Below are 26783 nucleotides of genomic sequence, written 5' to 3' on the forward strand. Positions count from 1 at the left end.
GCATCTTAATTCTGGTCAGTGTTTGATCTGTTTAGCAGAAACTGGGGCACTAGGGGTTAGGGTAGGAGGAATACCCTTTCCTCTGCTCTCATAGGTCCAAGGGGCTTGATTTTGAAGCAGATGGGTTTACCAAAGCTCCTGAGTCCTGCTGTGGTTATGATCCGTTCTGTCATTTCACCAGTCTGGGGACCATTTTTTAGAATCTTGATTTCAATAATCGCAAAACCTTACTCCTGGAAATACTTACTTAAGGACAAATGAGATAATAGATGTGCAAATTCACACACACACACACACACACACACACAAAATCAAGATTCCCTTGTTCAAGATTTCTTGATTTGGTTTAGCTTTGGTTTTGTTTGTTTTGTTTCGTTTTGTTTTACTGAGACAGGGTTTCTCTGCATAGCTTTGGCTGTCCTGTAGACCAGGCTGGCCTTGAACTCACAGAGATCCCCCTGCCTCTGCCTCCCAAATTCTGGGACTAAAGGAGTGTGAGATACCGTGTCTCTCTGTAGTCCAGACAGGTCTGGAATTCACTATGTATGTTAGGCTAGAGTAAACTCACAGCAAACCTCCTGTTTCCACCTCCGAGATTTCAGGAGCAAGCCCACACCTAACTGATTCCAGTGTTGTTACAAGATTTCATTTGTTCCTGGATGGGGAGAAGGGTTCCGAAAGAGAAAAACTGCTTTGTTTTTTGACAATTACTTAACAGCAGCAATCTTGCCAGGGAAATTGGCAGCGGACAGACAATAGGTTGGCAGATCCAAGTGGCCCTAAGGTCTTGTCCCACTCCGGGTCCGGGAGAAACAACTACCCGAAGCTGCCTCGCGCTTCAGAGTTGGAGGGCGGTGCCCGCGACCCTAGTGGGAGAGTGGCGGCGCCGGGAGGAGGGGCGGGAGGCGGCGGTGGGAGGTGCCGGCCAAGGGAGCCCTGCTCGCCGAGTCCCGCGCACGGAGGCAGGGGAACGCGGCTCCCTGCGCAGGCAGAGCGCCTGGAGAGCGGACACGCAGCGACTACATCCGGCCATGGGACGCTCCCGGAGCCCACGACCGCCGCCGCTGGTGCTCTTGCTACTGGTGCTCTCGCTGTGGCTGGCACTAGGAGCAGGTAAGTGTCGCCCGTGCATTCACTCAGCCAGAACCCTCTGGGGTTGTAGAACAGGTGGAGCTAAGAGTATTGGTGGGGTGCTCGCTCTTCTGTCTCTCGAGTCTGGGGAACTGGAGGAGAAAGTCTAGAGCGTCAGGAAGGGGCTGGTTTCCAAGCCTATACAAGAGTATGGACTCGTGTAGACGGAGCTCTAGCAAATCCTGGCCACCTAAGCATCTCCTCGCCCCTGGCTCTACTTCTTCCCTCTTTTGAAGTGCGCCTAAATCAATCATGGGCCAGCCTGAAGCCAGGCACTACCAAGTCATTATCTCCAGAAGGTGAGAATGTGATCAGAGGTTGCCATTGGCTCTCAGTGGCTTTCAACTCTTCCTTACCGCAGAAAGGAAGTAGAAACTATAGAATGTGTGTAACTTGTCATAGAATAGGCTTGTGAACTGCTTAGAATGTGCTAACCTCATTACCTGGTTGTATTGTTGAGAATGTTACCACAACCTGCTCTCTTCTTACACTTGGGATGTGCTTTTTAATTACCTAGTTATTTAACTTTATTTATTTATTTTTTGATTTGATATAGGGTTTCTATGTGTAGCCCTGGCTGTCCTGGAATCAGCTGTAGATTAGGCTGACCTCGAACTCACAGAGATCTGCCTGCCTCTGCCTCCCAAGAGCTGGGATTAAAGATGTGTGCCACTACTGCAGGCTGCTTTTTAATTTAAAACAATCAATCAATTCTTCTACCTCGCATGTGCTGGGTTACAGGTGTGTGTCACCCTGCCTCCTGTTTTATGATGTTCTGGGGACAGAGCCAAAGGCTTTGAGTATGCTAGTAGAGCGCACAACTGAGCTACAACCCCAACCACACTGGATATAGGGTAGTTGGTGGTGAGTGGTTGTTTGTTGTGGATTTTTTTTGTTTGTTTATATTTATTCTTAGATAGGGTCTCACTATATGTTGCCCTAGCTGACCTGGAACTCTATATATATCAGACTGACCTCAAACTCACAGAAATCCACCTGCCTCTGCCTCCCAAATCCTGAGATTAAGTTATTTTTTTTTATTGAAAATGGATTCTTCTCTCATACTATACATCCCAATGACAGTTTCTTCTCCCCCTACTCCTCCCAGGCCCCACGTTCCTTTTCTCTTCCCTACATCTACTCCCCTCTGTTTCCCTTCAGAAAAGAGCAGGCTTCCAAGAGAAAACAACCAAATACGACAAAATAGACAATAAGACAAGGGAAAAGCCCTCATATCAAAGCTGAACGAGGCCACCCAATAAGAGGAAAAGAGGCCCGAGAACAGGCAAGAGTCAGAGACGTACCCACTCCCTCTTAGGGATCCCTCAAAGTTGGTGTTGAGAACTCTCTATCAGGCACCACGGCTTTTCCCCAGCTGCCCAGTACAGTGCCTTCTCCAGAGGGTAACTGATCCGCAGTAAAGTTTGTGGGATGATATAATTCAGGGCTGAATTAGAGCCATATTCTTCTACCCAAGGAAGAGAATCCCAAGAGCCACAATCCCTGGAAAGAAAGATAATGGTTCGGGAGCGTGGAAAGGCACTCGGGAGTCTCGTTGTGGGTCTCCTGCCAGAGCCTGAGTGAGGGAGTAAAATAAAGCTACAACAACAACAACAACAAAACAACCAGCCTGAGCTGAAAGAATCATGAGTGAGAGACCACACACAACAGAGGTGGTGCTTCAGGAATCCAGTCTTGAGCAGCTCATGGTGCTGCGAGAAGAGAAGACCTTGAGTTTGAAACCAGCCTGGGCTAGATACACAGCAATACCTTGTCTCCAAAAAGGTGCAGAGCGTGGGGGAAGGGGAGCAGTGTGTGTCCGGGGAGATGTGGGGAAGGGGAGCAGTGTGTGTCCGGGGAGATGTGGGGAAGGGGAGCAGTGTGTGTCCGGGGAGATGTGGGGAAGGGGAGCAGTGTGTGTCCGGGGAGATGTGGGGAAGGGGAGCAGTGTGTGTCCCAGGAGATGGCCAACAGGAGACTGCCTGCTGTGCGAGCATGGGGACCTTATTTTCAGATTTCTAGTACTTACATTAAAGTCCGGAGCTCACATCTGTAACACCAACAATAGGGGTGGGATGTAGAGGGCTGGAGACTGGGGTTTGTTGGCAGACAATCTAGCCAAAATAATGAGCTCCAGGTTTGGTGAGAAGACCTGTCTCCAAAACTGAAAGTAGCCAGTCGGTGGTGGCGCATGCCTTTAATCCCAGCACTGGGGAGGCAGAGGCAGGCGGATCTCTGTGAGTTCGAGGCCAGCCTGGTACACAAGAGCTAGTCGCAGGACAGGCTCCAAAGCTACAGAGAAACCCTGTCTCGAAAACAAAACAAAACAAAACAAACAAACAAAGTAAAGAAAGACACCTAACTTGGACCATTGACCTCCACAGGCACATGACGCACAAACACATCTATGTGCACTCAGACACACATACATACATGCGAAAATAACACACACACAAGGAAGAGATGAGAAAGGAAAAAAGGGAGGAACTAGTCTGTACAGCCTGTCTCCGTTGGTAAATCTGGGCAATAAGAACTCGTCAGCCTGACTTGGCTGCCCACCAGGAAATTCCACTAGTCCCAACATCTCTGCCGGTTAGGATCAGAGATGAACACTAAGTACCTTCCTCATTAATTGGTGAAGTGGAATGACAGACAGGTCCATTCCACAGTAACACTCGTAATCATTTCTGCTTAAGTGGCCTTACCAGGGCCTAGGTATGTGGGTGTACTTGCCTTGCGTCATTCCTAAGGCCCTAGGGTTTGATTCCTAAGCACTACAGCACACACACACACACACACACACACACACACACACACACACACACACAGAGCACACCATTGCTGTCCAGTAGCTGCCAAGTGCTGCTTGTGAGCTAACACTAATGGGGAGATTTTAACAACTGAGCAGAGAATACTAGTGCTTACCCCGAGCCAAACATAAAGGGGACTTTCCCCTCCCAGGGACGTGGCATCGTGGACTAAAAATCATTCTAAACTAGCTAGAAAACATGCGTTCTAGGTTCTAACTTTGAGCTAAGCTGGACCAGTTACATCCCCTGGTGCTTGTTCTTTGTCTTAGTTCGTTCATCCATAAATGGGTGTCCATGCAAGGAACCACACTAGAGAGAAACAAATGAGGCTCTTGTCCCCCGAAAGCAGAGGCTGACAATTAGTCTTTCTCTAAAGAACCCCGATAGAACCTGCTAGAAAAGGTTTAAATGGGACTGCCATTACTCAGCTCTGGATGTGAGAGTATAGGCCTGGGAGCCTGAGTGTGTTCACTCTTCCAAGAGAAAGTATCTGGCTTTTTTCCTTGAGACTGGGTCTCACTAGATAGCCATAGCTGTCCTTGAACTCAGAGAGAGCCCCTGTCTCTACTGCCTGAGTGCTGGGAAAAGTACGGGCTACCATGCCCGTGGAGCACCATGCTTTTTCTTCTGTTTTGTTTTGAGTTTTGTATTTTTGAGACAGGGTCTCTCTACATAGCCCTGACTGTTCTAGAACTCACTATGTAGACTAAGCTGGCCTTAAACTCACAGAGATCCACCTGCCTCTGTCTGCTGAGTTCTGGAATTAAAAGCATACACTACCATACCTGGCTTGTCTGGCTTTTAAATAGCCACTAATTACATTTCTAAAAGACTTTCTTTTTTAGGTCAAAGTAGGTAATAATCTGAGCACTCATCAGTCTGACTGATCTGCCCACCGAGAAACTCCACTACTCCTAAACTGTGACTGCATGTTAGGGTCAGAGAAAAACATTAAACACCTTCCTTGTTAGCTAGTGAAGTGGAATGAATGACAGGTCTATTTGACAGGGTCAGCCTGATTCATGTGGCGAGTTCTAGAGCAGTTGGACTACATAGCCTGTTGCAACCAGTCCTGGCTACCTAAGAAGACCCTGTCTCAAAAATAAATAAGTAATATTTCAAAGGAAAGAAAAGCATATAGATTTGTGGTAACACTTGCCTGGCATTGATTCTTAAGGTGTCAGCACAGAACTGTAGATTTAAAAGAAGAGAAGGACAAGGACTCGGGATGTAGCTGAGTATTAGACCTCTTGCCTACAAGAGCCAGATCCAGTTTCCCAACTCCAGCCAAGAAGAAAACATATGTGTCAGTTAAAGCACACATCTGTGCCTTCTATCAATTTATGATCTTGCCCTGAATTGAGCCCCAGTTTCACAATCCAGAAGGCAACTTCTACATTTTTTTCTCTTGAAATTTAAATTGAAGTCCCTCCAAGTTCTTTGTGGCCTGAGCAGTTTGTGAATCCACCAGGCTCAGGCTTGGTCAACTCCCAGGAAGGAGAGCTTTTCCTCGGGAGGAGTTAGGACTCAGCATTTGGTCCAGTTAAGTGTTCATCTAGTTCAGTAACCACGATGAGACTGAAGCCTGTGACGTTTCCTTCAATCAACCACTAGCTCGTGTTTATTTGTATTGAGTGTCTCTTTAAACTCTCTACAATTTAAACAATTAACTTGTTTAAATCCATGGCCCCTTTTTTGGTAAAGGTCTTTTCTTTCCTTTTTTTCTTTTTTTCTTTGAGAAGGGTCTTTCTCTGTAGCCCTGATTGTCCTGGATCTCACTATGTAGACCAGGTTGACCTCAAACTCACAGAGATGCTCCTGCCTCTGCCTTCTGTGTGCTGGTATTAAAGGCGTCTTTCTCCATGTCCAGCAGTCTTTTCCAATTTTTATTCACCATCCTTAGTCATGAATAAACACACCACACATTATACACATACACACACAAGCAAATATATAAATTTCATGCCTTCCTTAAATATTTTTGAAAGTTCAAGAGCTTTGTGGCTTCTTACACATAGAAAGTTATCAAGTAAAACTTTTATTTTATATACATGTGGGTTTTGCTTGAATATATTTGTGTACCACATATGTGCACAGTCCTTGAGGCGAGAAGAGGGTGCAGGATTTCCTGGGATTGGTGTTCCAGACAGGAGAGTGCCATCATGTGGATCCTGGGAATTGTGCACAGGTCCTCTGTAAGAGCAGCCAGTGCTCTTAATCTCTAAGTGAACTCTCTAGCCCCCTTCTTTTTCTTTTCTTTTCTTTTCTTTTTTTAAAAAATGACTTCATTATTTTTGTGTATGTGTGTATTTGTGTATCTCTTCCTCTTACTGTGGGAGTGCAAGGGCCAGTGGAGGCCAGAAAAGGGTGATGAATACTTTGGAACTGAACTTGCAGTCAGTTATAAGTTGCCCCATGTGGGTGCTGGGAATTGAACTCAGGTCCTCTGGAAGAACATTATTCTCTCTTAAGAGCTGAGCCATCTCCAGAGTGTCGTCTTCTTCTTCTTCTTCTTCTTCTTCTTCTTCTTCTTCTTCTTCTTCTTCTTCTTCTTCTTCTTCTTCTTCTTCTTCTTCTTCTTCTTCTTCTTCTTCTTCCTCTTCCTCTTCCTCTTCCTCCTCCTCCTCCTCCTCTTCCTCCTCTTCCTCTTCCTCTGCCTCTTCTCCTTCTCCCTCCTCCTCATTCTTCTCCTTCCTCTTCTTCTTTTTCATCATCATCTTTACATTTGTTTACTTATTTGGAGTGATGGAGGCTTGGTAGGAAAGGTCGTCTTGCCAGCCCAGGCAAGCTTCTAAACTGGGCATGGTGGTGCATGCCTATAATCCCAGTTTTTGGGAGGAAGAGGCAGAAGTACCAGAGGTTCAAGGTCACCCTCCACTGCATAGAGAGTCTGAGGCAAACCTTGACCACCTAAGGCCCTAGTTCAAAAAACAAACATGAACTTTTACATGGGCATAGTGACAGAAAGGAAGCCACACAGTAAGTGACAGAGTTACCGCCACCTTTCATGGATTTTACATTTGAAAAATTCTCATGACTGTGGGTAAATTTCACAAATATGTTACTGAGAAAAAGAAGCTGTATCATTATGGTGGCTCATACCTGTAACCTCAGCACTCAGGAGTCTGAGGAAGGAGGGAGGATGGAGAGGTCAAGGCCAGCTTGAGCTCCTGTGGTACATTGCGCTATTTATCAAGAAAAAAAAAGAAACCCACTAAAAGGGGCTAGAGAGATTCCTCAGTAGGTAAGAGTGATTATTTGGTAAGCACGAGGATTTGGATTCAATATCTAGCATCCACCGATAAACCAACAACAAAACACAGTCACGGCTGTGTGTACCTAGAACCCTGACATGGTGGGACAGAGACAGGCAGATTCTGAGAGCTTGCTGGTTAGCCAGTCTAGCCAAAAAGATGAGCTTCTGGTCTAGTGAGAGATCCTGTAGCGAGGCAACAAGGCAAAGGACAACAGAAAGGCACCCTACATCCTGCTGTGACTTCTGCATGTGTGTGCATAGGCACATGTACTACATACAGGCAATGCCCCACATTGATAAGTAAACACATACATACATACATACTTGCCAAGATGCAAAAAAGAAATAACCAATAAAACGTGTATTAAGTGACTGAAAGTAAAACTGATCTCTGTTGTTAGAAATAAGATATTGGACTGGACGGTGGTGATGCACGCCAGAGGCAGGAGGATCTCTGTGAGTTCGAGGCCAGCTTGGTCTACAGAGCAAGGATGGTCTACTGAGTGCCAGGATGGCCAGGACTACAGAGAAACCCTATCTTGAAAACACACACACACACACACACACACACACGCACGCACAGAGATACTGGCTTTCTTGCAGGTACCTGGAGTACTGTTCAGTTTCACTCTCCAGATGCTGGTTACATTGATGTATTCCGTTTGTAAAATTCATTTATCAATACATCTTTTATTTGGGGACTTTTCCTGCACCCTGCTCTTCAGTTTATTATTGAGGATCACAAGAAGCTAACAAGCACATAAAAATATGCACAGCCGCCTCAGTCATTAGAGAGATGCTAATGAAAATCTCAATGAGATGCTTTCCTCCAGTGAGGGTGGCCACAATAGCAGCAAAATGGGAAATAGCAAGACGTGGTAGGCCTAAGGAAAAACCAGACTTTTTTCAAGTTGGTTGTGGGAAGCTAAAAATGTAGCTTCTGTGGAAAACAGTTTGATGGTTTTCCCCCCAAAAGTTAAACATAGCAGGGCTGGAGACTGTGCTTGGTGGTTAAGGGTATTTTGTTGCTCTGTAGAGGACCCAATTTTGGTGCTCAGCACCCACAAGGAGGTTCATAACTTTGTCAAACTCTGGTTCCAGGATATCCAGCTCACTCTTCTGGCCTCCATGGGCACCAGACATACATGTGATATGCATGTGTACATGAGGGCAAACATACACATAAAATAAATAAGAATAAGAAAGCAAATCTTGGGTCTGGCAGGGTAGCTCAGTGGGTAAAGGCACTTACCATCAGGCTCCGGGATGACCTGAGTTCAGTTCCTGGGACTTATATGGTGGAAGGAGAGGCCCAGATTCTGTGGATTAGCCTCTGATCTTCACACGTGTGCTGTGGCATACAGACCCATCATAAAGAAGTAAATATCATAAAGAAAATTTTAAGGTAAATTTTATGTTGTGTGAATTTCACCTTAATAAAAAGTTTTCTAGATTACAAAAGGGGTTCACTAAATAAGATATCCAGAAGATGGGAGAGAATGGCTTTGGGAGCTATAACCGTGGAGACCTGAAAGGAGACTGGCCAAGGAAAATGGTGGATAGATTCCCAAAACTGGTTGAGACAACGGGACTTGTCAAACATGCGTCTTAGGGTTTCTGTGGCTGTGAAGAGACACCATGACCACGGCAACTCTTCTAAAGGAAAACATTTAACCTGGCCAGGCTTACAGTTTCAGAGGTTGAGTCCATTATTATCATGACTGGATGCAGGCAGACATGGTGCTGGAGAAGGAGCTGAGAGTTCCACATCTTGATCCACAGGCAACAGAAGCAATTCTGAACCGCACTGGACATAGCTGGAGTTTAGGAAACTTCAAAGCCCACCCCAACAAGGCCAACCCTCCTAATAGTGTCAGTCTCTATGGGGTCATTTTCTTTTTTCGGGGGTGGGGGTTGGTTTCAAGGCAGGGTTTCTCTGTGTAGCCCTGCTGTCCTGAAACTCTGTAGACCAGGCTGGCCTCGAATTCAGAGATCTGCCTGCCTTTGCTTCCCGAGTGCTGGGATTAAAGGTGTGTGCCACTACAGCCTGGCTGCCATTTTCTTGCAAACCACCACGTCAAAACATCTAAGTTTTAGATTTATTTATTTTATTATTTTATGTATATGAGAGTTTTGCCTGCATGTATGTCTGTGCCCCACATGCATGTCTGGTGCTGGAGGAGGTCAGAACAGTGCTGGATCCCTTGGACTGGCATTACAGATGGTTGTGAGCCACCGTGTGATGCTGGGAATTGAACCCAGGTCCTTTGAAAGAGCAGTCAGTGCTCTTAACCACTAAGCTACCTCTCCAGCCCCGAATTTCCACTTTAAGCAGTTGGCAGGAAATGATGTACCATGACACATGCGGATACTAAGTCCTAGAAGCAACTGAACTGCCACTGTCTGGGTATTTCTGAGAAAATAAGTGGACCAAATACCTCCCCCCATTTAAAAACTAGGTTTTTATATACTTATTGGAGAGGGTCAGGCATACCATAGCATGACTCCCGAGAGTTGCTTCTATCCCTCCGCCATATGGTTCCTAGGAATTGAACTTAGGTCATCAAACTTGGTGACAAGCACCTTTACTCACTGGCCAGTCTACCTTACAGTGTTTTTAAGAGATTTTAAATGAAAGACTCAAAGCTGTTGCCAACTTGCATCTGGAACTCCATACACACTTTCAACCCTCTGGTTATGATGACAGCCCTGTCTGAGGCATGGCTCTGCCCAGGGCCGCCATCTCCTGTCCCTGGAAGGATCACTAATTTTACTTCCAAAAAGCTGGTCTCCTCTGCCTCCTTGGAGGCTGAGAAACCTCTTCACATCTTCATCTCTTCTCAGGTCTTTCCTGCTTCATGTCTATCATGACAACTGCAGACTGTCCAGTCCATTGCGTTTCTTTCTCTCCACACTTCTTAAAAAGAAATATCTATATCTATACACACACACACACACACATACATATATATGTATATATGTATATATATATATATATATATATATAATATGGGATTCCCCTCTGTATGCTGTGAATACCGTTGGTTAATAAAGAAACTGTCTTAGGCCTGTGCAGGGCAGAATATAGGTAGACAGGGAAAACTAAACTGAATGCTGGGAGAAAGAAGGCAGAGTCTGGAGAAGCCATGTAGCCCCTCAGGAGACAGATGCCAGAACTTTACCTGGTAAGCCACAGACACGTGGTGATACACAGATTGATAGTGATTGATTGAAAGTGTAACCCCAGCCCCTGGCATTCATCCTTGGGGCGCCAATGGAGTACCAGTGGGGCAGAAAACTCCATCTCAGGCCCCCTCCCCCTGGGAGTTGCCTTGGTCCTGACTCCACCTCTGGAAAAGTAAGCTAAGCACTGACCCATCCCCAGGGAGGGTCAGGACCACTCCCACAGGCTATTTAGGCTGCTGCCAAGAAAAAGAACATGTGGTCTTTGGGTTTTGTGTGCACTCCCCCAGCCTGTCTCTCTCTTTCCCTGCCATGCTTCCCAGGCCACCCAGGAGCGCTGCAGTAAATATGGGCATTGATTTGGTCTAATTTGGTCTGATTGGAATTATTTCTGTTGGCAGATAGGCTCGTCTTAAGAATATTCCTAACAAATAGAAATAGGTTAAATTAAGATGTAAGAGTTAGTCAATAAGAAGCTAGAGCTAATGGGCCAAGCAGTGATTTAATTAATACAGTTTCTGTGTGGTTATTTCAGAACTGAGCAGCCGGGAACTAACAAATGGACTCCTATAACATATGTAAAAAAAAAATACGTATGTATTTGAGATAGGGTTTCTCTGTATAGCTCTGGCTGTCCTGGAACTTGCTCTGTAGATCAGGCTGGCCTTGAACTCACAGAGATTCACCTGCCTCTGCCTCCCAAGTCCTGGGATTAAAGGTGTGAGCCACCATTGTCTGGCTCAAGTGTATATATATTTTAAAGAAGTACAACAACTCAGAAACAGCTCTCTGATAGGTGCCACTGGCATGACTCATGTGCGTGCGCATGCATGCGAGCACACACAAGACTTAATTATATTTTAATTTGTTTATGTCAGTGTTTTTCTTGTATGTGTGTGCACTACATACATACGGAGGTCAGAAGGGGGTGACAGATTCCCTCCAACTGGAGTTATGTACAGTTGTAAGCCATCATATATATAGTGTTGGAACTTGAACCAGGGTCCTTTGTAAGAGCAGTCAGTATTCTTAACTGCTAAGTCATCTTTCCAGCACACTCCACACTTCTTGTTCTTGTTCTTCTTCTTCTTATTATTATTTGTTTTTTTTCTGTGCATGGGGGTTTTGCCTACATATATGTCTGTGTGAGGGTGCCGCATCCCCTGGAACTGGAATTACAGACAGTTGTGAGCTGCCATGTGGGTGCTGGGAATTGAATTGAACCTGGGTCCCCTGGAAAAGCATCCAATGCTCTTAACTTCTGAGCAATCTCCCCAGCACCCTCCACACTTACTCTTAAAGGGCTTTGTGACGCTCTAGGATTTTCTCATGATTTCATCGGAATCTGCCCTTCCTCACCTCCTGATTTAGTACTCCCTGGCAGATTTGGTGGCCTCACTTGATTGCTGTCTTTGCAGGAGACTCCCCTCCCACAGAGAGCAGGTTTGTGAACAGCTGTATCCAGGCCAGAAAGAAGTGCCAGACTGACCCTGCTTGCAAGGCTGCCTTCCATCAGCTGGAGTCCTGCGCCTCTAGTGCGGGCACCACACCGGCCCTAGCGGAGTCTTCCACGGCTGCAGACTGCCTCGAGGCGACGCAGCAGCTTAGGAACAGCTCTCTGATAGGCTGCACGTGCCACTGGCGCATGAAGCACCAAGCTACCTGTTTGAAAATTTACTGGATGGTTCACCCAGCTCGAAGCCTTGGTAAGACGGCTCTCCTAGAGTGGACTAAGCTGGAAGGTGGATTGGGGAAGTCATTTCTCAGTGGTGTGAGACAGACCGTGTGACTGATTTGGTGGGGACAAATGAAGGTCTGCGAGTGGCATCCGTAAGAGATGCACGGAAAATTTGGCATTATCTTCTTGGGTCCTTAAAACTTTGCCCTCCCCTCTACCTATTTCTACATTTATTTTTTCTAAAATTTAACCTTCTCATTTTGTTTGGATTGGAATGTGCTATACATTTTTTTCCCACTTCCCTCTCCTCCTCCCCTCTCCCCTATCACCACCACCACCACCACCACCACCACCCCTCACGCTCCCAATTTACTCAGGAGATCTTGTCTTTTTTCCCTTTCCTAGGTGGATCCATGTGTGTCTCTCTTAGGGTCCTCTTTGTTACCTAGGTTCTCTGGGGTTGTGACCTCCCCCTTTCTCTTAGAAATATTTTCAGCGTATTTTGTTAGCACCACGTAGTACATTAAAAAGTGGACGAGTAGCCTGGGGCTGGTGGCTCATACCTTACGTCACAGAAGTTGGGGAAGCAGAGGCAGGTGGGTGAGTCTTGAGTTTGAAGTCTGCCTGGTCCACAGAGCTTGCTCAAGAACAGTCAGGGCTACACGAGGAAACCGTCTCAACAAACAAACAAACAAAATTTCTTTATTCATGTCTTCTACCATGTGGTTTCTGGGAATCAAACTCGGGCTGACAGACTTGGTGGCAAGTGGTGTGCGAGAATTGTCTGTATTCTGTCAATCATATTTTAATAAAACGCTGATTGGCCAGGCAGGCAGTATAGGAAGCCGGCCCTCATGCTACAGGCAAGCCCTTTAACTGCTGAGCCATCTTACTGGCCCCTTACGCCCACTTTTCTTCCCTCTTCACGAAGCTCTAAGCTGGAAGATTCCAGCCTGAATTAGGATGTTGAAAAGGAAAGGGGTCTTAACTCAGAACAGGTTCAGAACACCACAGGGCCTGCTGATTCAGAAAGAGTAGCTTGTGACAGAAAGGTTTTCCTTAATCAGACAGGAGGCAGCAAGAGAGAAGACACAGAGGGAGCCAAACGGAAGATTCACGCCTGTCTCTTGTCTTAGGCCTGTCTCTACTCGTCGTCATCTTTGTAATTAACTAACTTATTTGGGATTTTTTTTTTTAAAGACAGATTTCTCTGTGTAGCCCTGGCTGTCCTGGAACTCGCTCTGTAGACCAGGCTGGCTTCGAACTCAGATATCTACTTGCCTCTGCTTCCCGAGTGCTGGGACTATGTTGTGGTAACAAAGAAGTCATCCATAGGTGAGCATGGAGGTTTGTAATCCCAGCACTCGAGAGACTGAGGTATGAGGATTCCCACAAATTCAAAGATAGCCTAGGCTAGTGAGACCCTGTCTCAAACAACAAAACAAAACAAAAAACCAAAACAAACAAAGAAAAAAAGATCAAAAGGGGCTGGGGAGGTAACTCAGTCAGCCTTGCAAACATAAAAGACCTAAGTTTGAGTTCAGAACACACATTAAAACAAAGTAGACGGGCATGTGACATTTGTAACTCCAGTCCTGGGGAAGCAGACAGGCAGATCCCTGGGGTGTAGGCCAGACAGCTGAGCCTGCTCGGTGAGGCCCAGGCCAGTCAGAGGCCTCATCCCTAAAACAATCAAACAAACATACAAAGGAGGGGACAGTGTGAGGAGGGGGCTGCAGAATTGTTCTGGTGGTTAAGAGCACTGGCTGCTCTTCCAGAGGATCCGGGTTCAATTCCCAGCACGCAGGAGGCGGCTCATGACTGTCTATAGCCCCAGTCCAGGGGATCCGACAGCCCCTTCTGTCACTTGGACACTTTTTAGGTTTTTGCCCAGTGGTCTTACTCTGAAGCACAGAATGGCTTCAGACGTGGTGTGCCCTCAACCTTTGAGAGTAGAGAACACAGACCTATGTCCTGGCTCTGAAATTTTCTCTGCTGGGTCTGGATCTGGCTCCTCTTGATCTAGAAACCAATAAATCACAAAGACAAGTCATTTGCCTTCCATATTCTTAGTGCACTGTAAGGAACGGAATCCAGACACAACGCTCAGAAAGGGGGAGGCTGGGAGGCGTAGGGCACACTGGTTCACAGCTGATGTCAGAAGACCGTCCTCCCTAGGAGGAAGGGTATTCCCTTTGCTTTAGGGGTGCAGTGGACTGTCCCCATTCTGTAGGACTCTTGGCCCAGCCCTCTGCCAGCTATTTGCTTTTCTATTACTCTCTTTGGCTGTGTTTGAAATGGGCGTCGGAGACTGAGCCTCCTTAGGGACAGAACAATATTCTCAGCCTGCTTCCTGCCTGACGGAGGTCGGGGATTTTAAGTCTCATAATCTTTTAATATGGACTGGTAGCTCTTGGCTGTACAGCACATAATTGCTTTTTATATCTTTGATTTCTGTCATCTCATGAGCCCAGTAGCCTTTCCCACAAAGACATGTGCTTCCTTCTAGCCCTAATTAAAAGTCCCTTGTCCTTGTTTTTCCTTCCGAGTATATTTGTCCAACTGGCAGGATTTACTGATTACCCCCTCATCGTTCGAGAGATCCCAGCGACCGCCAAGGTACCCATGTGTTTGATTTGCTTTCCTTCCTCTTTATAACTCAGAACCCTTTCCAGCCTTATCTTCTGTGTCCAAATAGGACAAGTTGCTTCTCTTAATCCTGTATACGCTGAAATTCCTGATCTGTTTTGGTTTTGCTGTTGTTGCAGTTTTTTTGTTTTTCTGAGACAGGGTTTCCCTGTGTAGCTTTGGTCACTTTGTAGACCAGGCTAGCCTCAAACTCAGAGATCCACCTGCCTCTCTAATGTCTTGAAAAACAAAACAAGAATTTGCTAGGCTAAACTGCAGTTACAACGAGCCCGCTCCCAGACCACTGCTTTTACTTACTTACTTATTTATTTATCGGAGGGCATTTCGAGACACGGTTTTTCTGTGTAACAGTCCTAACTGTCCTGGAACTAGCTCTTGTAGACCAGGCTGGCCTCGAACTCACAGAGATCCTCCTGCCTCTGCCTCCCAAGTGCTGGGATTAAAGGCATGCACCACCACCGCCTGGCTCAGACCTCTGCTTTTAAAAAGAAAAATGTCTTTCTTGCTGATGGTTTACACCTGACGTCAGCTTCCATCATGGCTTCGCTCTGGAACAACCCAGGCTGGTAGAGAAGGAGGGGCAGCAGAACCAGGCAATGGGTCTAAAACGTCTGCTCAGAAATGACTGACATCAACATAGCCTAAACTCCACAGGCTGAAGCGAGCCACATGGCCAAGCCTGGCACCAGTGGGCTGAATGTGTGTGTTCCTCTCACAGGGGACATGGAAGGCCCACTTCCTGCTTTCTGTTCCTTATCCTAACCGTTTCTCTTTTTGATCTTCCCCAGAGACATCTTCCAGGATTCTCCCACTTCCTGCTTCTCTTTAGGAGGTCCCAGGTCTTCCTTTCTTAAAGCCCGTCCTCTCCAGTTTTTCTCACAGCCATGCTCCTGCAGTCTTCAGGATGCTTTTACAAAGGCCTGTTGGGTGACACCAGCCAGCTCACCTCTTTCTTTCAATAGGAAGGTCTAGAGACAGGGTCTCGTGAACCCAGGCTGGCTTCTAACCAGCCAAGGATGACCATGAACTCTTGATCTGCCTACTCCCCCTTCCTGAACGAAGGTATTATATAGGAGCCTCTTATGCCCAATTTATTGTTGGCACTGGGGTTGAACCCAGGGTTTTGTACATGCCAGGCAAGCACTCTAACACTGAGTTCCATCCCAGCTCCCAACACTTATTAACTGGCATTTACTGAATGCTCACCATGCTTATAACCTAGCCAGTGCCCTTCAGGAGTCCGAAGCCCCACAGGAGGACTGGGAGAGATGTGCTGGCTGTGGGGCCACTGTGTCTTTCCTTCCTCTGGTTTTCTCAGTTTAGTCCAGCTCAGGACCTGGCCTCACTTCCATTTCTCTGCTGTATCATGTGTCTCTATAGCCAGTGGTCAAGCCTAGAACACAACCCATTTCTGTCCCTTCCCTAATGGCAAGGGAAAGCAAGAAAATATCTCCTTGCTTGATTGCGTACCCGCGGTGAGGTCTATTCTTAGGAGCAGAAACTCTAGAACCAGTGTAGATTTTATATCCCACCCCCCGCCCCTTATTTGAGATAAGGTCTCACTATGTAGCTCTGGCTGGCATGAAACTTGCTATATATTTGGACCAGGCTGGTCTCTAACTCATAGAGAGCGGCTTGCCTTGTCTCAGAGCACTGCGAGGAAAGGCGTACACTGCCACGCCTCGCCCAGGTCCCCTTCTTATTAAGCCTGTGTGAATCTAAACAAGTCACTTAGCCTCTCATCCTCAATTTCTTCTTACCTTACCTACTCAGACTTCCAGAAGGATTGAAATGAGCTGTGTGTGTGTGTCTGTGTGTGTGTGTGTGTGTGCACGTGCCTGGGATCCAATGTATTTAACAAATGATAACTCTTAATTCTTTTCATATATTTATTTATTGGGCCTAACTTGTACCTTCATGGCTCTGAATTATTCTCATCTCTGTGCAGCCGTAGCTCCCTAGGTACAAGACCATGTCTTGTCTTTTGCTGGATGAAGCCCTTCCTGCTCCCCTCTACAAGTCCTGGTCTTTGGCGTTCACATACTCTCCATTCTCTCTAGGTGACTACGAGTTGGATGTCTCCCCCTATGAAGACACAGTGACCAGCAAACCCTGGAAAATGAATCTCAGCAAGCTGAGCATGCTCAAACCAGGTGTGGAGGACCAAACCCTAGGATGCGGAAAGGGAGGCTGGGCTTGGGCTCTGAGGGAAGGTGGCTGAGGGGAGTATAAACTGGGGGTGCTTTGGGGAAGAGTTTCTGCCTGCTGTGTCAGGATGGAAGTCTGAGCTGTGGTGCATGGTCTGTGTTCCCAGGAGTCATTAAAAAGCCACAGTTACTAGGGAAACCTCCAGAGCCCATTAGGGCCACTGGTCCTCAGGAAGGGTGTGTGGGAGCAGCAGCAGAAAACACGCTGAAATGGAGTATTTACCCACATTTAAGGTGGCCAGGAAAGTAGTTTTTTTCAGAAGTCCCTCAGGACTAGGAAATTGCTTGTTATCAACCATCAACCATTCTAATGGGGTGGGTGAGAAGTTAGGCAGAAAAAGTAGCAAGCATCTCATTCCCCACAGCGGTCACTCAGGGTGGGAGCTATCAGTCCAGCGAGGGCTGGAGTGCTCGCTTTTCCTCCAGGCCTGTGAGGCTGTGAACTGATTGAGAAAGAAGACAGAAATGCACGGCGGGGGGGGGGGGGGGGATGGTAGTACAGTCTTAATCCTAGCTCTTGAGAAGTAGATGACGGAGGACGGGCGATCAGAAATTCAAGGTCATCCTCAGCTACAGAATGACTTCTGGGCCAGTCTGGGCTACCTAGTTAAAAAGCAAAACAAACAAACAAAACAACAAAAAAAGAATACATTCAGGCAGTAGTTTTTAAGATACAAATAGAAGTTATTGTATAGTTGGTTCTGTATTTTTAAAATTAGGATTTTTTCTTGTTTCTGAAACAGGGTCTTACTATGTAGCCCAGACAGGCCTTGAAGTCTTGCTGTTTATTCTTCTGCTTCCAAGTGCTAGAATTATATGAGCATGCTGTCATGCCTGGAAGAATTACTATATATATATAGTTTATTTGTTTGCTTTGTTTTTGTTTTGTTTTGTTTTGAGGCAAGATCTCACTATGTAGTCTTGGCAGGCCTGGAACTCACTATACAAATCAGACTGGCCTCAAGCTCCCAGAAATTCACCTGCCTTTGTCTCCTGAGTACTGGATTTATAGAAAGTGCTATCACATCCAGCTTAAGAATTAGAATTTTTATTGAGTTTTGTATTATCGTCAATTATATATCTTAGAACTGGAGTTTTGAGGAGAAAACACAGATTTCTACATAATAGACCCATTAGGAGGAATCAGTAAACAACCTGTGAAAAATCACAGCCTGCTGGAATACTCTGGGCTGTTTGTTGGAATATTCTGTTACTAGAAATCATACGGGTGTGAGGCTGTAGCTCAGTGGTGTGTAGACGGCATGTAATGAAGTCTAACCCCACAACTCCATACATTAAAATATCATTCTAGCCGGGTGGTTGTGGCGCACATCTTTAATCCCAGCTCAGGAGGCAGAGGCAGGTGAATCTCTGGGAGTTCAACACCAACCTGGTTTCCAGAGTGAGTTCCAGAATAGCCAAGGCTACACAGAGAAACCCTGGTTCATGAAACAACAACACCACACACACAGAGACACACACAGAGTGTTGTTATGATATATATGTATATCACATATATATGTATATATACCGTGATATATATATATATATGTATATATATAAAATATCATTCTAGTCTTCAAAGTTTCAGAATATGGGAGAATTTTTATATGTGAACCAGTAAATGAAAGATGGACAAGTAACATAACACTGAATAGAATAAACGAAAGATGGTTGTGGTAGCTCATAGCTGTAACCTCAGCACTTGGGAAGTGGAGTAAGAGGAGGATCAGAAGTTCAAGGGCATCCTTGCTAGACAGTGAGCTCAAGGTCAGTCTGGGCTACGGGAGATGAGATGGCTCTATGAGTGAAGGCTCTTGCTGCCAAGCCTGGCCCCCTGGGACCCATGTGGTGTCAGAAGAGAACCAGCTCCCTCAAGCTGTCCTCCAGCTTCCACGCATGCTCCCTAGCAAAACACACACACACACACACACACACACACACAATGTAAAAAAAGGAAAAATATCCCCTCCAAATAAACTAACAAAACCCTGAACAGAATAGAAAAGCCTCCAATCAAACCTAAGCAGAATTGGGTTGCATCGACTCAACAGTTGGGAAGTTCTCCGGGTGTTGCAGAGCTGATTGGTGATCCCCACCACAGGCCTCACTGCAGGGGTCAAGGAGCCCCTTTTGTTTACTGAGCTGTCTCCTGCTCCTATGCTAGATAAGTGAGTGGGTGTTAGATGTGTGTGGATGTTGGTGTTGATGATGATAGTGGTGATGATGATGATGACGGCTAGGGTGGCTTTACCAGACCAGATGAGGGCAGGGGACAAGATAGACTTTGTGAGAGAAGTGTTAGGGGTTCAGGACAGTCCTTCCTTTCTGCCACCTCAACAACCTGTCACCCCAGGCGTTTGCTGGACGTCCTAGTGAGACTTTGCCTTCTTGACTTGGTGCTACTCTCCCCACAGACTGGGACCTCTGCCTCAAATTTGCTATGATCTGTACTCTTAACGACAAATGTGACCGTCTGCGCAAGGCCTACGCGGAGGCATGCTCAGGGTTCCGCTGCCAGCGCCACCTCTGCCTCGCACAGCTGCGTGCCTTCTTTGAGAAGGCGGCAGAGCCCCACGCCCAGGGCCTGCTGCTGTGTCCGTGCAGGCCTGAAGATGTGAGTTGTGGCGAGCGCCGGCGGAACACCATCGCCCCCAGCTGCGCCCTCCCCTCTGTGGTCCCCAATTGCCTGGATCTTCGGAGCTTCTGCCGTGCGGACCCTCTGTGCAGGTGCCCTGTGAGGGTGGGCAGGATGGGTAGGGATGTGGCACACTTATCTGGGTCTGGCTATCCTGCGGAAGCTGGGTCTGACTCCCCAGGACACCGGGAGCTCACTGATTGTTTTACCTTGGAGGTTTTGTGAACCTCCCCCCATCCTCCACTTATCTTTTCTTTTCTTTTCTTTTGTTTTTGTTGTTGCTGTTTTTGTGAGACAGGATCTCTCTACAGGTCCTGGCTGTCCTGGAACTCACTAGGTAGACCAGGCTGTCCTTTGAACTCAGAGATCTGCCTGCCTCTGCCTCTGGAGGGCTGGGAGGCCCTGGGATATCTGGTTAGCACCTGTAGTCCAGGTATTCCTTCCTACAGACGGGAGGCAGAGGTAGGAGGGGCCTCCAAGCCTCTGGACCAGGAAGGAGGCAGCTACAAAACCAAGAAAGACTGTCCCAACGTGTTAGTGGAAGGTGCGGAGTGCTCCCCATACACATACTATGGCTCCCTAACCATTCCCCATGTAAATAAGGAAAGTATTTCTAATTAAAAATTAAATAAAGAAATAAAATCCCAAGCCAGGCTAGTGGTTCACATCTGAATTCTCAGCACTTGGAGGCCAAGGGAGAAAGAGCAGAGATGGAAGATCATTCTCGGATACATCCTTAACTTGAGGCCAGCATAAGCAATGGAAGACCTTGTCTTAGAAAAACAAAGATTAAAAATAAATCAAAATCAAGCTCTTAACGAGCGCTAGCATTCACCGAGCACTTGCTCCTCCCCACAAGGCTGAGCACTACAAGTAGGTTAACTCTGACCAGAATCCCATGAGATCTGTAGGCTATCCCAGCTTTTACAGAAAACTAGATAGATCCTTAGAAGCCTGAGGCAGGAGGATGCTTGAATCCAGGAGTTTAAGACCATTGTGAGAAACACAGTAAGACGGTTTCAAAAGACAAAAATTAAAAGTGTAATGAGAATGTCTTCACAAACCCATTATTACACATAATTAATATATGCTAATACAAAATAAAAAAGTTAAAACATCGCTCAATATTCTGTCACTATTCTAGAGCGCATTCCCCGCCAAACATTTTTCTATCCGGGCAACAAAACAGGCACATCTGTGTCTTGAAGTCTTTCCTACACTATACACCGCTCACCACAAGTGATCTCCTGTGGAGGCAGGGTGGGCGTGGGTGAGAAGTTTCGAACATGTAACTCAGGTCCGTGCTTAGCTGCTAGATCAGTCTCAGTCGTAAAGAGAAGCTTCACTTGCGGCTGCTGCAGGGGACCTGAATTCAGTTCCCACACGATGGCTCACAATAGCCTGTAACTCCAGTTCTGGGGCATCCAACTCCATATTCTAGTCTCCATCAGCACCAGGCACACACATGATGCATATACATAATGCAGGCAAACCGTGCATAGAAATATTTTTTTTTAAAGCTTACACTTAGAGCTCTCAATGATAACACTAACATTTCCAGCCGCTTCTTATGGACTGGATGCTGCTTTAAATACTTAGTATCTTCTTGTTTAAGTGGCAGGAAGCCTATAAACTGGTTGCAGTGACTCTTGTATCATCCTCAGTTTACAAACAAGCAAGCCGTAGTGGAAAGAAGCCGAATCACATGCTCAAGATCTATAGGGAGAGAGTCTGGCTTCTTTTTCTTTTCTTCTTATTGAGATAGGATCTTTCTATGTAGGCTTGATTGGTCGGGGACTTCCTAGGTGAACCAAGCTGGTCTCAAACTCTCAGAGATTTGCCTGCCTTTGCCTCCTGGGAGAGGTATGCACTACTGTGTCAGGCAAAGATCAGATTTCTAACTTGGCTTTGGAGGGTAGGAGTATGACTTAGTCTCTAACCATTCTGTGTTCCTGATGATTATCGTTCTAGTAAACATTACTATCATCTCACACATTTTACTTATTTTTTAAGATTTATTTATTATGTACACAGTGTTCTGCCTACACAGGCCAGAAGAGGGCACCAGCTTTCATTATGGATAGTTATGAGCCACCGTGTGGTTGCTGGGAATTGAACTCAGGACCTTGGAAGAGCAGACAATGCTCTTAACCTCTGAGCCATCTCTCCAGCCTCCCCCCCATTTTAAAACGAGTAAAATACTGGCCTTTAAGGAGTTCCTAGTTGTGTAGAAGTAGTAGACACGTAAACAACCTAGCACGAAGCAAAACGTAACACAAACTGAAGAAAATGTACAGGACAAACTCAATTTTAGCACCTAAAAGTCACTAGTATGCCAGGCGGTTTTGTTCTTTAAGGTTTTCTTATTCTGATTTTATATGTGTTTTGTCTATCTGCATGTATGTATGTGTTCCGTGTACGTGTCTGGTACCCTGAGAGCCAGAAAAGGGCATTTGATCCTCTGGGACGGGAGTCACAGATAGTTGTGAGCCACCAGGTGGGTGTTAAGAATCGAACCCCTGTCCTCGAGAAAAGCAGCCAATGTTCCTAACTGCTGAGCCATCTCTCCAGCCCTGGGGATTGCATTTAATCTCAGTAATTGATGTGAGAATCCACCATTGTGAGTGTCGCTGTTCCTAGCACTTGGGGTCCTGAAAGTGAGCTAAATACCAGCATGCATCCATTCTCTCCCCCCTCTGCACCGTGGACTTGAGTGACCACTTCAAGTCCCCGCTGCCGTGGCTTCCCTGCTCAGTTGAACTGTGATCTGGAGCGGTGAGCTAAAATAAAACCCCAAATTTTACCACAGCAATAGAAAGAGAAACTGAGACGGCCATCTTCCCTAATGTAGAATGGATGTTAATAATCAGAGTGTCTGGCGTTCGCTAAGCACGGAATGTGCGCCAGGCACTATGCTGAATGTATCCTCCTGTTTCGTCTTCCTGAAAGTCAGCCTGCTTTGGCTGTTGTCCTCTCTGATTGACAGTTAAGGAAACGTCAAAAAAGCGGCTTGAAATTCTGTAGCCAGGGACTGTGGAGCTCACGTTCACGGTGATGGGCTGTGGGGCCTCGGGGGTGGTGACTGGATTGTGGTGGATGTAGTGCTGAAGGAAAAGAGGAGCTGGCGTGAAGACAGGTGTGGCCAGCTGAGGACAGCAAAGGTGAAGTCCAGATCCTCAGTGGGGTTCCTGGGTTCCTTTCTTTCAGATCGCGCCTGCTGGATTTCCAGACCCATTGCCATCCTATGGACGTCCTCGGGACTTGTGCCACTGAGCAATCCCGATGTCTGCGGGCTTACATGGGGCTGATTGGTGAGGCTGGGGCATATGTAGGGAATCAATAGAGTGGCCAGCTCCGAGGTGTGAATACACTGGAGACAGGGCCCAGGATGGTGCTAAGGTCCTGAGACGGGTGGAAGAAGATGGAGGCTGGAGTTGGAGTCTATCCCTTCCTCTCTTCACCCAACAGGGACTGCCATGACCCCAAACTTCATCAGCAAGGTCAATGCTAGTGTTGCCTTAAGCTGCACCTGCCGAGGCAGCGGCAACCTGCAGGAAGAGTGTGAACGGCTGGAAAGGTCCTTCTCCCAGAACCCCTGCCTCAGTGCGTAAGCCCCTCTTACCGCCAGCCCCTGTGACTGTTGGCAGAGAGAGAGAGAGACAGAGAGAGACAGACAGACACACACACACACACACACACACACACACACACACACACACAGAGAGAGAGAGAGAGAGAGAGAGTCAGTTATGTGGTCCGAGCGGTCCTGCCCATCTCTCTAGTCAGAGCATCCTCTTCTGGGCTCCGCCCTTCATCTCTCCAACCCGAACCTTTCTTCCTTCTCCCACTCCTCCCACTCCCAGAGTATCTCCATGCGGCCTGTTCAACTTGTCTAGGCCCCAAGATGAACAAGTCAGAATTCCACTTCCTACCCACCTGCCCGCTGTACCCCAGGGGCCCCCAGCATTCCCTTTCTTGCCTTGGGAGACTGAGGAACTTCCTGGCACCTTACTCCGATCTACTTTTTCTCCTGTACTTAGTGGAGGCCATTGCAGCTAAGATGAGTTTCCACAGACGACTCTTTGCCCAGGACCGGGTGGACGACCCTACCTTTTCTGTGATACAGCGGCAGGTAGGACTCCCTCTGTCTTATACCTCACGATTTTACCGCACTAGTTGGAGAAAATGCAAATCAGTCAGACAAAGGGACAAGGTGGGAGAGACGCCATGATACAGTCCTCTAACGCACAGGTCATGTGACTGAGGCTTAGGTGTTGAAGGGAGATGTCCTCTGGGCTGACTCTATTCCATTTCTTCCACAGAACAGTAACCCTGCTCCAAGGCCACAGCCCAGGCTACCCATTCTTTCTGTCTTCATACTTACTTTGCTTCTACTTCAGACCCTCTGGTAGCTGGTCATCCTCAGGGTCCTTCCTTCTTTCCACCGCACCCAGACTGACTTGTGGCCTGTTATGGGTGAGAAACTGACAGCCTTCGGAAGAAGATGCAGTGTGCAACACCGTAACCCTGGACCAAGCAGGCGTCTCGCCTAGCATGACCTGTCTGCTCCAGATGAATGCTTGGGAGAAGCTAGGGGCTATGACCTTCAGATCCTGACTGGCTAGTTCTCAAACCTCCCTGACCCCTTCTTCTGTCTCAGGCTGTCCCTCCTTAGGACTTTGTCACCGCGGTTTTGGCCATATATTCTGGTGTCAATTTGCTTCCCCACCCCCATCCCTTCTTCCTGTTTCCCAGGATTGCCCACAGTGTAACAAGCCATTCATTCCCTGTTCCATTCTCGAGGAAGGCAGGTCTGAGAGTTCTAAAGCAGCTGAAAAAGACATTCCCTTTGTGAGGAAAGCTGATGTTCCTGGCTCCTCGTCCCCTCTGAATGGAAGTGAGAAACGGCTGTCTTCACTGCTCTGCCGTGCAATCCTGAACATTTGGGCATCAAGAGCTGAGGCCTTTGGGTCTTGCTTAACACCTACGACTGTCCCCAAGTCCCCTAGCCCCTTGGATCATGATTAAACATTATGACCTAAAACTAAATCTTTTCCCATTTTCTTAAACTGTGAGTTTATACAAGATTAGTGGCATGCCTCAGTCACAAGGGCACTAAGAAGGTGATGGGGAGACAGAGCCTCCTGGCTGCTGACTGCAGTGAGCCTTCAGGCAGCTCCCTCGGCCTCCCTTGCCACAGACTTAGAAGAAAAATAGTAAATAAAAATACAAGATGGATAAAATATGGTCTCCATCCCAACTCTAGGTGATTCTCAGATCTGCCTAGAATCTACCACTACTGCTGCTGAGGTCCCCAGTCAGTCGCAGCGTTGATTAAACCTTGTGTGATGAGCTGCTCCAGACCATGACATGCCCAGAAGAAACCAGGGGCTGAGCCTTGCTCTCTGGGAATCTAGTCCTACTGGAGTAAGGGAGCATCTTCCCTGAGCAGAGTAGTTGGAAGAACGTATTTATAGAGCTGTGGGTATTTGCTTATTCTTTCTTTCTTTCTTTCTTCCTTCCTTCCTTCCTTCCTTCCTTCCTTCCTTCCTTCCTTCCTTCCTTCCTTCCTTCCTTTCTTTCTTTCTTTCTTTCTTTCCTTCCAAGGCCAGCTAGTGTAAAAGGAACAGCGGGCCGCTTCCCGCAGCCCACCTCCCGGCTAGCTTTATCCGAAATAATTACACAGAAACTGTATTCTTTTAAACACTGCCTGGCCCATTATCTGTAGCCTCTTATTGGCTAACTCTTAAATATTGATCTAACCCATTTCTAATAATCTGTGTAGCACCACAAGGTGGTGACTTACCAGGAGGATTCTAACCTGCGGCTGTCTCGGAGAGGAGAGTCATGGCAACTGCCTCATTGCCTTCTTCCCAGCATTCAGTTCTGTCTTGCCCGCCTACCTATGTTCTGACCTATCAGGCCAGGCAGTTTTCTTTACTAATTAACTAATGAAAGCAACACCTACATCAGGCTAGTCAATTCTGTCTCCATGAGACACTGGGGTAGACGGAAGAGGGGCTGAGGTAGCCAGGCTCAGACACTATTCCAAGTCTTTTCTCATACCAGAGTAGAGAGATACTGAGAAAACAATCAATAAAAACAGCAGTGTGATAAATACAGCAAAAAATGATAACAATCGTCATTTCTTGAGCTTACGTTGTGTGCCAGCTACTGTTTAATACACACTGTTTTCAGGAATACACATTGATTCATTTAGCTTAAAATTATTTTTTTAGATTTACTTTTTTATTTTATGTTTGTGAATGTTATGTACCACATGCACGCCTGGTGCCCACAGAGGTTAGAAAGGAACACCCTAGGACAGGAGCTACAGATGGTTATAACCACCGTATGGGTGCTGGGAACCAAACCCAAGTCCTCTGCAAGGCCAACAAGTGCTCTTAACTGCTGAGCCATCTTTCTAACTCCTCCACCTGTGTTGTGGTTTAAATGTGAGGTGTCCCCCTCATAAGTTTACAGCTATCTTAGCTTATGCATACTTAATTTCTGAAACGTCACTCATAAACTCATATAGTTTTTTATTTTGTTTTATTTCATTGGTTTGTTTAGACAGTTTCTCTGTATAGTCCTGGCTGTTCTGGAATTTGATCAGTAGACCAGGCTGACCTTGAACTCAGAGAGACACTCCCCAGCCTCTGTCTCCCAAGTGTTGAGATCAAAGACAGGCACACCACCAGGCCTGATTTGTTTGTTTTTGAGACCAGGTCTGTGGTGATTTGACTAAGAATGGACCACCCCAGGCTCATGCTTGGTCCCCAGTTGATGGAACTGTTTGGGAAGGATTAGGAGGTGTGTCACTGGGGGTAGGCTTTGAGCTTTGATAGCTCTCTCCAATTCCAGCTGGCTATCTCTGCCTTCTGCTTGTGGATCAAATGTAAGCTCTCGGCTACTGCTTCATTGCTGTGGCCGTGCCCCATGCCATGGTGGTCATGGACTCACCCTCTGAAACTGTAAGCAAAACTCAATAAACTCTTTCTTCTATAAATTGCCTTAGTCATAGTGTCTTTTTTTATTGATATTTATTGAGTTCTACATTTTTCTCTGTTCCCCTCCCCGCTTCAATACTCCCCCGAGGTCCCCAGTCATGGTGTCTTATCTCAGCAATAGAGAAACATCTAAGACAGCATCTCACAGAGTTCAGGAGTCCTCAAACTCGCCATATAGCTGAGAATGACCTTGAAATCCTGATCCTCCTACCACTATCCCT

General features: G+C 46.7%; 1 protein-coding gene across 1 annotated transcript; it reads left to right on the forward strand.

Annotated features, from left to right (window-relative positions):
* Positions 1-899: 899 nt before the first annotated feature.
* Positions 900-26561, forward strand: Gfra3 (GDNF family receptor alpha 3). Its single transcript, XM_048442351.3, has 8 exons — positions 900-1113; positions 11799-12086; positions 16768-16860; positions 19332-19644; positions 22760-22863; positions 23021-23155; positions 23593-23684; positions 23875-26561. The coding sequence occupies exons 1-8, from the start codon at positions 1032-1034 to the stop codon at positions 23962-23964; spliced, it is 1197 nt and encodes a 398-aa protein (XP_048298308.3). The 5' UTR covers positions 900-1031; the 3' UTR covers positions 23965-26561.
* Positions 26562-26783: the final 222 nt, after the last annotated feature.

Source organism: Myodes glareolus, chromosome 13 (assembly GCF_982192425.1).
Source record: "Myodes glareolus chromosome 13, mMyoGla1.1, whole genome shotgun sequence".
In the NCBI taxonomy this organism is placed as follows: Eukaryota; Metazoa; Chordata; class Mammalia; order Rodentia; family Cricetidae; genus Myodes; species Myodes glareolus.